Source organism: Hippoglossus stenolepis, chromosome 5 (assembly GCF_022539355.2).
Source record: "Hippoglossus stenolepis isolate QCI-W04-F060 chromosome 5, HSTE1.2, whole genome shotgun sequence".
In the NCBI taxonomy this organism is placed as follows: Eukaryota; Metazoa; Chordata; class Actinopteri; order Pleuronectiformes; family Pleuronectidae; genus Hippoglossus; species Hippoglossus stenolepis.
The window spans coordinates 27871876-27888285 of record NC_061487.1 but is presented as its reverse complement, the minus strand read 5'-3'; the positions used below and the strand labels follow the sequence as shown (position 1 = coordinate 27888285).

The 16410-nt window shown below is 45.9% G+C and overlaps 1 protein-coding gene across 2 annotated transcripts in view; it reads left to right on the top strand.

Annotated features, from left to right (window-relative positions):
• Positions 1-15239, top strand: part of spire2 (spire-type actin nucleation factor 2) — a 16317-nt gene extending 1078 nt beyond the window's left edge. Inside the window, exons 2-15 of one of the 2 annotated variants that reach the window (XM_035157993.2) lie at positions 5123-5166; positions 5661-6044; positions 6536-6616; positions 6704-6868; positions 7095-7181; positions 7698-7815; positions 8889-9055; positions 9340-9562; positions 11185-11312; positions 11699-11836; positions 11962-12029; positions 12446-12473; positions 13147-13244; positions 14169-15239. In XM_035157993.2, the coding sequence (XP_035013884.2) occupies positions 5123-5166; positions 5661-6044; positions 6536-6616; positions 6704-6868; positions 7095-7181; positions 7698-7815; positions 8889-9055; positions 9340-9562; positions 11185-11312; positions 11699-11836; positions 11962-12029; positions 12446-12473; positions 13147-13244; positions 14169-14547 (2108 nt within the window). In that variant the 3' untranslated portion in view covers positions 14548-15239. Of the gene's footprint in view, positions 1-5122; positions 5167-5660; positions 6045-6535; positions 6617-6703; positions 6869-7094; positions 7182-7697; positions 7816-8888; positions 9056-9339; positions 9563-11184; positions 11313-11698; positions 11837-11961; positions 12030-12445; positions 12474-12876; positions 12912-13146; positions 13245-14168 lie in introns of those variants that run through there. The other variant, XM_035157995.2, reaches the window with a different exon arrangement.
• Positions 15240-16410: the final 1171 nt, after the last annotated feature.

Here is a 16410-nt window from a genome sequence, read left to right as displayed (position 1 = left end):
TCGTCATGACAACAACATTCTCTGTGGTGATTTGTCTACAAAGTAAAAGCACAAGGTTTTGCAGAGCTTTTATTTTGAAAAAGTTGTGACCTTGGGTCTGAAGATTGTGTCGGTTGTTTATCAGAATCTGGAAAAGTCGACCTGTCATGTGAAAAAAAAAAGAAATGCTTCACTCCTCCGTTTCACGGAACCGGTTCGTAGGAGACGGACGAGTAGATCAGAACTTGTGAAAAAGCTCCTTCACGCTGTCTAACTCCCAATCAGTGATTTATTATTTTATAGTTTAACAGCGACAAACAATAAAAGCAACAAGGTTTGGTTTGGGTCACGTGATATGGCCGCTAATAAAAACAATGCAGCTATCTCCTGTTCAAGCAGGACTTTATTGACGGTCCCTAAATGAATGAAAGCTGGAGTGTCTGTTGAATCTCCAACACAAAGCTGACTTCAGTATTCCAGTATCTGGAGCTTGGGAACATGCTGTTCGTCCTGTCCCGTTCAAAACAAGCATCCCTGCAACAAGCGACCTTCCACTAGATCCCTGGATCATCTCACAGAGCCCTGCGCTGCCGTCGCACCCGAGCAGCCCGCCTGTGTTCTGTTGCACCATCGATGCCAACAAGGATGACTCGTATTATACCGGTACATGGTTAATAATTCATTGCTTCACTCCAGCGTCCCCCCCCTCTCTCTCCAGGACTGTTTAGGAGACTTCAAAGTGTGGCTGGGAGGATTTTACGCAGTCCTCTGGTTGTTTGTGCCGCTGAGTTCAGCCTCCACCTGCATAATATCAGAATCTTTATGAGCTCACTGAGGGCTGGGCCCAAGGAACCTGCTCCAGGAGTCTGACACAGCACAGAGGCCACTTCAGATCAAACCTGAGATTAACACAAGGTGTGTTCATGTGTGAACTATACCTGCTTATATCAACGGAGCATAAATCCAACAAACCACAAAGCCTTTGTTTCATAAACTTTTTCACCTATTGTCCCCAGAGTCTGGACTAATCACAGGGTGTTATTTATATTTAAGTGCTGCCACAGAAACCCTCTCAGAGGTCGTGTTGTGTACTCGTTTTGTTGTGTCATCGTGCAGCCATTAGTGTATCTGAGTTTCCTTCTGCCAAGAGTCGAGAGAAGGACGAATAAATATCAAAAACCACAAGTGAAAAAATGATTTAACCTCTGGAATGAAAAAAGATGTTCCAGATTCCAGTTAATGAATTAAAACATTTGAAAAGTGCTCGATAGATTAAATGTTCTCGTAGAGTTGCGGAGCGACTTCATCATCACTGACTCACTTTTTATTGTTTGTGCGCTGGATGTTAGAAAACTTTGTGTTCATCCTACCTGGTTTATCTGCAGTGAACATGTTAGAGTCAATGTTTCTTAAAAGCTTTTTATTAAGTAATTAAGAACTCCATGCTTTGTTAAACTTTATGTTTTGACTTTTAAATTCCCAGGGACCCAAATATTAGCTATAATCCCATATACTTTATTTATGGTTCACGCAGTGAAAGGTAAGAGTAGTGAGATTCTAGTGATAATCCTCCTTTTTATTCTACTCACTTTTATCAAAGTGATTATAAATCCACTGGTTCCCCAGAGGGACGACAGGACGGACACAGGAACGTCTTCAGGTCCTGGAGAGGTGGATCTTTAGTCCTTCATCCTCATGGACGATCCCTGAGTCAACACAGTGCGAATGGAAGCGCAGGTGAAAATCCCTCCTCCAGCTCAACGGAGTCACACGCTCGTTTTCTCTAAGTCGACACATCGTGCTGGTGTTGGATGCTTTCTTATTTAATGCAGATTACAACATTACAACAACTCTCCCAGTGTTACAGAAAGTGATTAAAGAAATGCTTGGATCTGCCTCCTCATCCAGATCCACAAGTTCTTCCTTGACACAAAGTTCCTTCCACCGAGTTGAGTGAAAACCAAACCTGCTCAGTGACGAGTTTCCTCATGACTCCAGCAGCTGGATTGATTCTCTTTGAATTTAAAACCCTCACAACACAACCTCCTTCATGCACAGTTATAAAAAACATTCTGTTAAATTTTAATGTCGACCCACGCTGAGCTGTTGCATCAGCCTCACATAACAGCACCGTGGAGGATAAAACCGTCCATTCACAGGCCTCGTCTGGTCTGATGACGTCCAATGACTGGGCTCCGTTCAAATAAACACACGCACTCAGGTGGCATTTAGATCCAATCATGAGCGAAAGGACTCTCGTCTCCAAACTGCTTTCAAATGACATTCTCACTGAGCGTTTCCACCTTTCTCCTCCGACCTGGGAGTGTGAGAGTGTAGTAACATCAGCCTGGAAATCTAAACCTCCTCTGGTTGTCTGAGATTCTGCAGAGGTGGAGGAAGTAAATGTGAATCCAGGTATTAGCTGGATTCCACAGTATTTTAATGTGAGCACACACCTGATGTATCGGCCTGACTCACACAGTTAAACACACACACGTGTCTCTTTGTTTAGTCTTTGGAACAGGACAGACGCTCCCTCCCTGTTGGTCAACATCAGTTCAGTTTGCTGACATCACTGACGTCAGCTGTTTTGGTGACGAGCCGCTCGTCCTTCAGACAGAAATAATCTGACGAGGCTGAATCCCGCTGCTGGAATAATCCCATCATATTATTTTCCCTCAGTGTCAGAAGTTGCAGATTTCTGAAACACGTCAAACTTTTTTTCTGCAATTAACACGGTTGAATTTATTCAACAGAGAAACAACTTCAGGCCAAACTTAATTGAAAAATAGATTTGTATCCAGACTGAACCTCTAACTTATAGAGAACATAGACATGGAAACTTTGCTCCTCTACACAAAATTTACTCCACAACGTAGAGTGTAAATAAAGATGGACGACACGACTCCTCTTCCTCCCACTATCCACAAGTGGAGCCACGATATCCTGAACACGAACTCTGCCATCTTTCAGAGTCTGAGCCGTATAGATCAGGGGGTGGAGCCATATAGACCAGGGGGTGGAGCCGTATAGATCAGGGGTGGAGCCATATAGATCAGGGGTGGAGCCATATAGATCAGGAGTGGAGCCATATAGACCAGGGGTGGAGCCGTATAGATCAGGGGGTGGAGCCGTATAGATCAGGGGTGGGGCCATATAGATCAGGGAGTGGAGCCATATAGACCAGGGGGTGGAGCCATATCGATCAGGGGGTGGGGCCATGGTTGCGAGATCCCGCCGTTACACATGTTGACAAATGCTTTCTTAAGTTTTGTGTCCGATCTGCTAACCTGGAGGAGGTGGGGTTTATGAACAGCCACCAGGGGGCGATCGAGGCACTTTGGCTTCACTTTCGGTAGGTGTCCTCCCTCTTTACTTAGTTATTCATCTCCCCTAAATAGGTCGTCTGGCTTTAACTTTTGGTGACACTGCCCCCATGTTTCCGGTGGTACTGCTCCGTTTTGTCAGTTTAGCATCCGTAGGTTTCCTGAAGACGTGAATAGGGACAGAGCGAAAGCAGCGACAGACAGAAATCCGTTTCTATATAAGTCTCTCACTTTCAGCATAAATGAACATTAAGATAAAGACTTTTTATGTGATATAAATAAGTAAAAGCACTTCTTTCTTCTTGGTGTAGTGTGTAAAATACATGTTGTCATATCAGGAAACTGAGACACGTCTGTGAAGAGCTTCATGTCGGTGATGTCCTCGAGGTGAGGACCCAGTTGTCTGTGACTCTCTGGTTCAAAGTGTCCTCCTGGATCTAAGGTGTTTACGGAGCCGTGGGAAACTGGCGGGAGAATCGCTGGTGTCACGCTCTGACCTCAGATGTGTATTATTTGAACCTGTCAGGCCGGTTTGCTGTGTGTGTGTGTGTGTGTGTGTGTGTGTGTGTGTGTGTGTGTGTGTGTGTGTGTGTGTGTGTGTGTGTGTGTGTGTGTGTGTGTGTGTGTGTGTGTGTGTGTGTGTGTGTGTGTGTGTGTGTGTGTCTTCTCCTCCCCCCCCCTCAGTGTCAGTTGCAGCTTTTTGTTGATGGAGGCAGCTTCTGTTCTCTCAGGGAACAGAGTGATGCTGTGTTTAGGTCGGAGTCTCAGCGTTATTGACAGGAGAGGCTGCTGTTGCCCCCATCACCACACCCATGCTCTCATCGCTCTGTTATCTCTCTCTCTCTCTCTTTCCAACATATTCTCTTCTTCTTTTATTCCCTTGTTGTTCTCCGTCTTTGTCTCCGTCCTCTCGTCCTCTCGTCCCTTCTCCTGTTTCTCCGCAGTGAAAGCTGCTGATCGAGGAGTTTCAGGCCTCTCGGGTGTCGTTACCGACATCTGAGCTGGGAGAGAGAGCTCTTTTACTGTTACACACACACACACACACACACACACACACACACACACACACACACACACACACACACACACACACACACACACACACACCCTTCTGCTACACTGTGGGACATATGGAGTAACATGTTTGATTTAATGACCAATTCAAGTCGTTTCTGAGTTATTAAAATCAGAGAAGCATATTCCACGTAAAGATGAAACCTGTTTAAATCAAACTTAAAATATGGATTCAAGTTTAGAAAAGTCACAGAAGTTAACATAATAAATATAACATAATAAAAGGAATTTAATGAAATACGTAAAAATAAAAAATCGTTTACACTCTTACTGCTTTCACAGGATAAGATAAGACAGATAAGAAATTAACGTTTTACAAAAAATATAAAACAAGACCAACTCAAAATCCCTAAACTACACTAAAATAATTAAGCTGATTGATTTTGTACAACATAAAAAAAAACTTCAAATTTCAAATATGAAAAAATAACAAGACAGAACTGAGGAGAATATATAGAACTGTGTTCATTTGGTTTTTATTTTATATAAACACAGACTTTTATCATTGCACATGTAGTCTGTAACCTTTTTATTATTCTGTGTGTTTGATATCAATTTGTTTTCCTCATTTTCTTTGTATTTCTCTTTGTTTGTTTGTGAATTATTGTGAAGCCCAAACCAAAGTGAATTCACTTGAGTTTAGCGATTAACTAGTTTTAGCAGAAATATCATTTAAAATCCAACGTAGTAAATATGAAGTGTGTCAGGAAATGCTAAGTTTTTCTCTTTCTGTGTTTCCTCAGACGACTCTGACGAACCTCCTCCGTCACCGACTGCAGAGCGACAGGTGACACAACAAGACACACACAGCCTCGTTCATCTGACTGAAGAACGTCCACCGAGGCCCAATCGTCTCCCTATGAAACCACATTTAAATTCAGATTTATATTTGGATCTGCACCGAATCACACACGCTCATAAACATCAGACCTCACACGTGATTCTCTTCATTAAGATTCATGAATTATTCTCAAGGGAAATGTTGAAAAACCTCACAATGTTAAAGAAAGCTAGAAAATCCTGGATCTGCACCAAACTTCAATGGGTTCTGTCCTGACCCAGAATGATCCCTCCTCTAAGTTTAGTGGAAAGTCATTGAGAAGGTAAAGTCCAGTGACCTCACAGACAAACACACAACCGATTGGTGGAAGGAGTAAACTTTAGGCTTCAGCTGTTTTAAGACCTGTTGACCTGAATTTGAACATATTAACACTTTGAGAAATGAAATGTAGAGACGTGAATTTGTCAGTGAACTGGCCGAACTTGATGCGTCTCCTCCAGGTGGTGCAGTCGCTGGGCGTGGCCATCTACAGAGCTCTGGACTGGGGCCTGGACGACAGCGAGGAGCGGGAGCTCAGTCCACAGCTGGAGCGCCTCATCGAGCGCATGGCCGGCGAGGACCAGGGCGAAGAGGGAGACAGCATCGCCGGAAACGGAACGACAGATGAGGGGTACAGCGGACAGGAGGAGGAAGAGGAGGAGGAGGAGGAGAAGGGGGGGGCGATAAGGCCGGTACGTACGTTCCGCCAGGTGATGGCGAGATGTGCGTCCCGGCTGTCCAATCCCAGCATGGCTCCAGAGCACTATCAGGCTGTGTGCAGGGCTCTGTTCCTAGAGACCCTGGAGCTGCAGACCTTCCTCACCAAGATCAGAGACGCCAAGGATGTGAGTTCGATTCCCTCAGTGTTCACATCACTTTTACATCAAACTCATTCAGAATATTTAGGGAATAAACGCAGGAAACTACTTCAGAGGACTTTCAGAGCAGAGCTCACTGGCTAACTGCTGCTTCCTCCGGTTTGGAAATGAACAGAATTATTAGTGCTTCCTGTTTTATCTTCATAAAACTATCATTTATTTACCAGATCATCTGACCTCGGGTTGTTCGGGGCAGTTTTCATAACTAACCCAAGTTATAATAAACTCTCGTTTTCCTTTAAACCAACCTGCAGTCACTCACACAGTTTTCTTCAGAAGGATTTGTTATCTGACACTTTGGTTTTTGTATCATCAGTAAATCAAGAAATGATCATATAAACCAGACGTAATCCGAACGTTGGTCATCAGAAGGATTTGAAATGATAATAAGTTGAGTTCAGTGTGAGCATCGTTACTGTTTGTGGGTAAAACAAATGTGTTTCCTGTTTGTTGCTTAGATGCTGAAGAAGATCACAACAGAGGAAGCTCTGGAAGATCGGTCGACGGCCGAGCTGGACGCCCTGAAGAACAGAGACTGGGTGAGACGAGCCCCTGGGTCGTCACGGTGACGCCTGCAGACACGTCTGAGTGTGTGTTGAAGTGACTGTGGTTGTTTTCCCTCGCAGGCCCGTCTGTGGGTGCAGCTGATGAAGGATCTCAGACAGGGGGTGAAGCTGAAGAAGGTGCAGGAGCAGCCGTTCAACCCGCTGCCCACAGAGTTCAGCCTCACGCCCTTCGAGATGCTGATGCAGGACATACGAGCGCGAAGGTTCCAGCTGCGTAAAATCATGGTGAGCGACGAGTCCTGAGCTCAAAGGAATCAAGCAGTCGAGTGTCAGACACATTTAGAAGTGGAGTCGCTGCCCTGTGGTGGGTTTCCTCCCCCTGGGACCTTTGACCTTTTACCCCTGAAATCTAACCGGTTCATCTTTTAGCCCCTCCCTGCGGCTCAGTGGGATTCTCTGACATGGTGTGACACTGTGTAACGTGTGGGTTGTGTGTTTGTTGTGTTGCCAGGTGGACGGTGACATTCCCACCACAGTGAAGAGAAATGCACATGAGCTGATCCTGGATTTCATCAGGTCGAGACCTCCACTCAAACCAGTGAGTCTGAAAACACCTCAGAGGGAATCGAACCACGCTACATGAAACTAATGATCACAAGCAAACACATAAATAGTTGATTGTTATTAAAGTCCATGTTTTGTTCAACTTTAGGTTTAGACTTAATATATATATATATATATATATATATTGTCTCCAGTCATACACTGTATATAAAGATGATCTATGACTATAGATACAGATGGACGACACGTCTCTCACTGTATAAACATGAAACCAAAGCATCTTGGATACAAACGCTGCCATCTTAACCAGGTGGCGTCCTTTCGAGTCTTTGCAGCAGTGATCGTGGAGCCGTGACATCGAAGTTCCGTCCTCGGTCTTCTTCTGTTGCCTCTCGGCCTCGTCGTTTAAAGTCTCGATGCTTTTTACCGTTTTGATGCAGACGACACTCGGCTCCGTTAAAACCCTCAGAGCCAAGTAGACAAACAAACCTCACACTGGACGTCAGCTTCTGTCTCTATAGTCTTGTGTTGTGATTATTTCTTCTATAAGGTCATGGAGCGCAGCCTCCCCCCCCCTCCCCTGCAGCAGCCGTCCCTCCATGACCGGGTCCTGGCTGGGATCAAGCAGGAGAGGAAGCTCCGGCCCGTGGACCCGCCCAGCTCCAGACGTAAAACCAATATCTTTCACTGCTTTTTCTTTTTACCCCACGATACGCAGAGTGCACCTGAGAGTCACATGACATATTTAAGGATGAAAAACATCATAAATCTGCTAATTATACGCCTCCTCAGCGGCGACACCTAGTGGCCGGAGGCATTATGTGTTTGTGTTGTCCATCCGTCCCTTTCTTGTGAGGTCAAGGTCACAGTGTGTTTGGCCTCTTGAACATGATTTCTCAATATGTCTTTTGGAAATGTCTTCATATTTTGAGCAGTTGTCCCTTGGACTCAGGTCAGAGTGACGTCATATCAGTCAGAATAATAATGTATGTAGACTGAAACTTCACCGGTTGACGGAGACATACGAGCACATGGTGGTAATTCTAACTCTGGAAAAGATTCACAACAAGAAATGCTCGTCATTAAAGACTAAATTCTAATTTAATGATTTTTTTCCACTTGACCTGTGGAGCGTTTCAGTTTCTACCACACGGACACAAACGTACTTAAATAATAAAATGGTCACATATGACATTTGTAAACATTTGTTGATGTGATCAGAGTTTCCCTTCACGTGTCTCATCACGACCTTCTGTCCCTGCCTCACTCTGCTGAGCAGGACACACATGGGACTCTCCAGCAGCGTGGACACACACTCTAGATAATGACGCTCTCGTCTGCGCTCTGTCAGGGTCACAATGCACCTGATAGTTTTCTATTTCAAGCTCCAGCTCATGTGGAGGTGGTTTAACATTTCATGAATATTGACCCGTTGTTAACAGATCAAGGTCAGTGAGAAGTCGCTCGGTGTAAAAACAAGGAATCCGACCTGAATGTTAATTCTGAGAAATATTATCATGCAGCCTGAACAACTTAGTGAACTTAAGGTTCAATCCAACCTGCTGGTGTTTCCCGTGAGTCCTTGTAGCAGCTGTTTTCTAGTTTGGGTGATTAAAAGAGGAAAAGCATCGTGAGATAATCTGTTTGTCTTGTAGTTCAGTTATTACACTCGTTTCTAAAATGAGTGTTAATGATGTCGACGTGTTGAATCACTGTTTTCTGTGGGTTTCTCTCCCTGCAGCTTTCGGCTCTCTGCCCTGTCTCGCTCAGACTTGTCCCTGCAGCGTCAAATCTACTTCATGCATCGACCTGTCTGTGTCGGACTCGGGGCCCCGGGCCCCGTCCCGCCCTCGCATCCTGCTCAAGGCCCCGACGCTGGCAGAGATGGAGGAGATGAACATATCAGAGGTGAGGCTACGCTTCAGTCACTTTATCTCCTCTTTATTTTCCTCCGTCACCTCCAAACCCTCCTAATGCTGCTCCTTCACTTTCCCTCTTCCTCTGCCATCCTCTCCCTCCTCCACCCACTTCCTCCTCCACCTTCTTCCTCCTCCATCTTCCTCGTCAACCCTCTTCTTCCTCCACCTTATTCCTACTCAATCCCTCTCCTCCTCTGTTCTAATCCTCCTGCACCCTCGTCCTCCTCCTCCATCCTCTTCCTCCATCCTCTTCCTCATTCGTCCTCACCACAGGAGGAGGAGTCCCCAGACAGCAGCGAGCTGAAGCGGGTGGAGAGCTCCCCCACGCCTCTGAAACGGGATCGTTCCTTCTCCGAGCACGACCTGGCCTTGCTCCGTGGAGAGATGCTTCCTTCGCTCTCCGAGTCGGCCCAGCAGGACGGGGGGGTCAGGCTGAGGGGCCAGAGGCCGCGGTCCCGGACGCTGACCAGCGGCGGACCACCTCCTTACTTCAGAGGTCAGTATGGAAACGTTGGCTCGGAGAGCGGAGAGATCAGAGCTTCTGAAGCTGCACATCACAAAGATTCAAAGAAACAGTTTTATACAGGACTGTATCATGAATGACCACATGGGGGCAGTATTTACACTGAAACCCTTCAAGCTCAATTTGGACAGTTGGACATGAACTGTTTCTTTATGGACTTTCTGCAGTTTCATGAATTGATGTTGACAAACCGCTGCAGCTCATTGGTCGGAGTCTCGTGTTCGACTGAAGGACAAATAACAAACGACTCTGTTCACACCGGCTGCATTTCAATCCTCGTCCCACAGAGGGAGAAACACTCACTCTGTGGTTTCTGTATTTATCCTCATTCATTTTTTAATGAGCTGAAGGTTTAGATAGTTTTACATTTATTTAGAGGGAAGATTTTTAAGGTTCCGGCTCTTCTGCCTCAAGGGAAACTGGTTAAATAACTAAACGATGAAGACGAAACAACGACTTCCTTCTTCTGACACAAGTTCTTTATTTCCCTCTCGTAATTCCAGTCATATGTAAAGACCGTCTGTCCTCAGTTATCCTGCGGACAGTAACCTCGTTAGCTCACTGAAACAAGAGCTGTGTCCGGGCCCTGTGCTGAGATCACAGCGGCGCTGACGGGGAGAGTTGGGATGGATTCTAATCAAATATAAAGATGTGCTGATAAAGTCAAACTGAGGGAAGGAGGGTGGAGGCTAATGGGTTTGAACTGTGAGCTGCAAGTAAACCACAGGGTGGAGGTTATGTGTGTGACGGCCATTAGCAGCCTCTGCGTCCAACGATCTCCACTTCAATCCATTCTCCATCTGTAAGTGGCTGCAAGCTGATCCACGCTGCTGCACAGACCACCGGCTCTCCACCTGGTGGGGGGGCATAGAGTGCCTGCAGGGGGGTGGATGACCAGGCGGAAAATCATGGAGTGAAAGTTGTATGAATATATTTATGGATATGAACATGATATGGATCCCGACCTGGTGCCGCCTCTTCCTCCGCAGTGTATTCAGGCTCATTTAATGCACCTTCAATATATTGTTCTGCGTGTTGACACATGTGACGTAAAGAAAGTCATCTGGTGGAGTTTAGGCAACAAAACAAAGACACATCTCGGTTTCGGCATCACGGTGCACGTCCTCATATACCATCGATGTTGTAACATCAGTTTAATTCACTAAATTCCACTTGGACCTTTTATTATTGGCTTCCTCTGATCTGTAGTATGCGACTCTGCCAACAGGGGGCGCTGGAGCCTTCACTGTGAGAGTGTGAGGAGGCCTCAGCTGATCCAAATGATCCAGGGATGTTTACCGGCCTGTTTACTTTCCATTAGAGCCACATTGACACCTTCGTGTGAGGGATCAGAGTTTCAGCTCCAGACCCCCGACCGTCTCACTGGGACCGGAGCTTCACCCGAGGGGCTGAAATCCCTGAGATTAATAAAACATGACAGTGTCGTCCACTGTGCAGGGCTGAGATCTGAGAGGAAGCTAAACGAAGGAGGCCGATGTGTAATTCATGAACTTTCTCTCACTCTCTCTCTAACGTCGTCCTCAGTGGATTCAGTCCTGTTTACTTCTCTCTCTCTTCCTCCTTTCCCACCCCAGCATCCTTCCCGGGTCACAGCTGGGCGCCGTCCTCCCCGGCCCGTCTGTCTCTGAGCTCGGTGGACGAGACCACGGAGGCCTCCGAGGCGAGGTCCCGCTCCAGAGCTGCAGACGAGCACCAGTGGATGGTGAGGAAAACAAATTCATCGAGTCAGTTTCAGTCTTAATGGTCCTAAAATCCTAAAAGTCACATTTTCTTAAGACAGGAGAAACTAATTCCTCTTGTGAAGTGAAATTATTTCAACCTGGTTCCATCACAAATCAACAGTTTCTGTCAGTTAGAGACGATTTTATATAAGAAGGTAAAAGTGTGAGTGTTGTTTGCTCTTATAGGTTTTTTGCAGGTTTTGCACATCATATAAAATCCATATTATATTATTCACAACTTATTTCTTTATGAATTCAAATCAAACCAACTGATCTGAGCAAGGTTAGTAAGAATCCCCACGATGCCTCGTTGAGATGATGAAGTGTTAAACCACTGAATTCAGATGACTGGTGTCTCTGTGTCCAGGAGGAGTTCAGTCACCCGGTGGAGAGTCTCGCTCTCACCGTGGACGAGGTCATCAACGTGCGCCGAGTGCTCGTCAAAGCGGAGATGGAGAAGTTCCTTCCGAGCAAAGAGCTTTACAACAACCTGAGGAGAGGCAAGGTGACGGAGGAGCTCCACCCTCTGCTGCGTCCCACTGAGCTGACGTCACACTGACTAACTGTGTGTGTGTCTGTGTGTGTCTCTGTGTGTGTGTGTGTGTGTCTCTGTGTGTGTGTGTGTCTCAGGTCTGCTGCTGCTGCAGAGTCAAGTTCCCTCTCTTCTCGTGGCCGTCTACGTGCCTCCTGTGTAAAAGGTATCAGAGAAAACTTTGCTTCATCCTCACGTCACATTTTTCTTTAAACGCTGGATATTACCCATGATCCTCTGCTTCCTGACCCTGAAGAGCTGCTGCTGCAACAAATCCACCAAACTCTGCAAAAACTCTGGTTTTTAATAACTTCAGAGTGTTTTTAACTGATCTCAGTTCAGCTTCACTCTTCAGCTGGAGCTGGTTGTGACAGTTGAAGCTGACTCTCAGTCAGTTCTTCTCACAGGAGATGGAACCCACTCAGCAGAGTCACAGAGAACAGACGCTCAGGGAGAGAAGGAGGAAACTTTCTCATGTTCACACTCACACATCAGACTCACTTTCACCAAGCTGCTGCTTTCAGGTTGATAAAGTTACATAATGTTTCTTTCTGTATTGATTCAGTGTTTCGTCTCTTTCAGATCCGTCTGTGGCTGCTGCAGCGCGAAGGTAGAAATAAAACCTCTTCATCATATCATGTGTTCAGTGATGAAAATTCATCAAACTCTTTCTGCTTCATTTTTAAACAAATGATGCAAAACTCTCTTCTTACAGTGATTTTATTATTTTAAAGTGGACGTCACATATTTAATCACAAACAGGTCGGAGACGACAGTTTGTTTAAGATACAGACTCTAAAAATAATAATTATAATGAACAAGTTAAATAACAATAAGAAGAAATATAACAAAAAACTGTGTGTGTGTGTGTGTGTGCGTGTGTGCGTGTGCGCGTGTGTAAAATGTATTTCCATATTTTACCACTTGTTAATAACACGCAGCGTTATTTCAGTTGAAGTTTTTGTGTTGACGTCGCTTCTTCTGTTCTTTTGTTGGTTTTGATTTCGCCTCAGGCCCAGGCCATGTTGGATGTGTGGGTCTGTGCTCTGTAGGTTTGTGTGGTTCTTTTGTGTGTATTATTTATTGTGTGGTTGTGTCGGGGTGCTGTGACTCATTGTGCTGTTTAACATTGTTGTGGTGTCTATTTGCTCATAAGTGACAGTGCTGTGTCTTTTAGTGTTTGTGTATTTGAATGTGTTATTTGTACTTCTATAAATACTTGTATGACAGTACTTTGCCGTGTCCCACCTCAACACAGTGTCCTTCTCATTGTTTTGCTCCAGATGAAGATTCCCTCGAAGAAGATGGCTCATATCCCTGTGTACACGGTGGGATTCCACAGCACCCCCAAGAGCCACGCACACAAAAGCCAAGTCTATAAGTGAGTGTGTGTTTTTATCTGTGAATCCACAGCAGGGGCAGTCTCAACCTGAGGGTCGGGTTCAGGGTCGATCGACCTTCTGGAGGCTAAATGCTTCCAGCAGTTGCAATAAAGATATAAAACACGTCTCGGACACAGACGCTGCCATGTCCCTTGAAGCCAGAGTCTGTGGGGTAGTGATCATGGAGAGGAGCTGTGGTATCGAGGTCCCGCCCATACACATGTTTGACCAATCCTGAGTCAGTCTCAGCTGTCAATCATGACGTCTCAGCCCGTTTCTAAAAATAAAATAACTAATTAAAACCAAACTGATCAGAAACACTTGAACAAACATCAGTGAGATAAGGACGACCTGAAAGGACAGAAACATCTTTGACAAACATTTATTTAACGTCTACTTTGATTTTTTTTAAGTTTGATCCATGTCCCATCTGCTAACATGGAGGAGGAGGCTTTATGATCTCTGCTGCAAATATTTGAACCCTAGAATTGGACAAACATAATTTTAGCGCGTGATTTTCAGCTCATCGCGTGTGAGAACATGAATGTGTGAATAAACGTCACAGCCGTCAAGATATTTCATAATAAAAGGAGGAAGAAAAGTCCACAGATCACGAATCTCAGTAGACTTCATCCTTTAGGACCAAGAACTAAACTGCACAGTCAATCAAGTCCAATAATTAATTATTAATTATCAATAATTAATACATAACAGCCAATAATCTGAATGCCGGGTTCATATTTCAATATGGAAGAGTTATGTTTTTAACCAAAAAAGACAAGATGCCATCAGCGCCCTCTAGTGGTGCAGATGGTTCATCCAATCACCTTCCATGGATCTGTTGAAAGCACCTGATCTTTTCTGTGGTTTAAACGTCTGCATTCATCATAGAGATAATAAAACGTCTCCCTGTCCCCCTGCAGGTCCCTGAGGACTTTGTCCCGGCGCTCGGTGGAGGAGGAGTTTCCTCACCTCTACGCTCACGGCTGCACGCTGCGCGACATCTGCGCCGATTGCACCAAGTTCGTGGCCGATGTCATTTCTTCCAGCCGCCGGAGCGTGGACATCCTCAACAACACCCCCAAGAGGGAGGCCAAGGCGGCTGCCGCTGCTCCGAGGCCACAGCTGCAGCATCAGTCCCACCTGGAGACTTCCCCCAGCCTCACCTCCCAGCCTCACCCCAGCCAGCCTCACCCCCAGCTCCCTCCCCAGGCCCCTCAGCAACAGCAGCGACTTCACGCATCATTGCCTCCTTCTTCGCCGCAGCTCCGCACCGAGACGATCAACAATGTGAACCAATGATTAGATACACACTGTTTGACTGTCTGACACACACACACACACACACACACACACACACACACACACACACACACACACACACACACACACACACACACACACACACACTGTGTTTTTCTTGCTGTTCGGTTGTAATACTCAAGCATCCGATGTCTCGTCGCTTGCTGGAGTCTTAAACCTGTGGACATGTTGACGTGGGGAGGGTCCACCTGTGGGACGGACGCAGCAGCAGAGCTCCTTTGAAGGAGCCTTCGAAAGAGGACAGGTCTTCAGACGCAGCTTCTGAAATGAGACACAGTTTATGATCCAGTGGACTCTTCTTTAAATGAAGTATTTAATGAAATGATGTGAAACGCTGTATAGAGAGTTTTTAGTGAGAATCTAGAGACACTGACTCACTCATCATCCAGCTCATTATCGCCCACATCTCACGTGCACACACGTGCACAGAGCCCCCTACTCACTTCATAGGCTTTCAGCAGGAGGCCGTTTTCCCTGCAGCTCCAGGACTTGCCTCCCTGAAGCTCACAGCTTCACAGGGAAGCTCTGGTGGTTAAACTCTGAGGTGGAGGTGGGTGGAGGCATTTACTCGACATGGACCCATAACATTTTAGCTCCCTGTTGTTGCCTTGTGTTTACTCATGAATGTAATTTAGAGGAACTGAACAGGAATAAATTTAATCAAATTCTAAGCTCGCACATATGATATTAACTTTTATTTTTAAATCATCCTTAAAAAGGGATTTATACAACGAGCGCCTGCTGCTTTTAAAAGTCCCGGGTACGAGCGGCTGAGGTTCGATGGTGATGACACTGTGAATGTACAGGGGCTGATTGACTGATGGAAGTCGCTCGCTCTCGCTCGCTCTCTCGCGCTCTCTCGCGCTCGCTCTCTTTTTCTCTCTCTTTCTCTCTCTCTTGCTCTTGCTCTCCCTCTCTCTCTCGCTCTCTCTTGCTCTCGCTCTTGCTCTCGCTCGCGCTCTATGTCTCTCTCTCACTCTCTCTCTTGCTCTCGCTCGGGCTCTCTCTCTCTCTCTCTTTTTCTCTCTCTCTCTCTTGCTCTCGCTCTCACTCTCTCTCTTGCTCTCCCTCTCGCTCTCTCGCTCTCGCTCTCTTTTTCTCTCTCTCTCTCTTGCTCTCCCTCTCTCTCTCGCTCTCTCTTGCTCTCGCTCGCGCTCTTGCTCGCTCGCGCTCTATGTCTCTCTCTCTCACTCTCTCTCTTGCTCTCTCTCTGCTCTTGCTCTCTCTCTCTTGCTGTCGCTCTCTCTTGCTCTGTCTCTCTCTCTCTCTCTCTCTCTCTTGCTCTCCCTCTCTCTCTCGCTCTCTCTTGCTCTCGCTCTTGCTCTCGCTCGCGCTCTATGTCTCTCACTCTCTCTCTTGCTCTCTCTCTTGCTCTTGCTCTCTCTCTCTTGCTGTCGCTCTCTTTCTGTCTCCTCTCTCTCTCCTCTCACTCTCTCTCTCTCGCTCTCTCTCTCTCTCTCTCGCTCAGACGCTTGTGATCTGCTCTGTTTTCTTTGTTGTAAACACTAGAAAAAACCTCAACTGCAATAAAACCCAACAACAGACACGAGCACGGCTGCGTCTGTGAGTTTAACTCATCACTTCTGGCTCCTCGTGAATAAATGGAAGGTTTCATCTTTCAATGAATAAATGTTTTTTTATTTTATTTTTCTCCACGAGGTGAATTAAAAGCGTTTCTCTTGTTTTGTAGAAAACCCCTGAACAAGACAAAGGAAGGAAACCGTGTTCAGGTGGCTGCTGGACAGGAAACGCTCCAGATTACAAATGAAGTTATTGGTTTCTACGTCGGGAAGATTGATGAATGTAGAAATGTTTCACTTTCTGTCAGAGCGAGAAAAACTC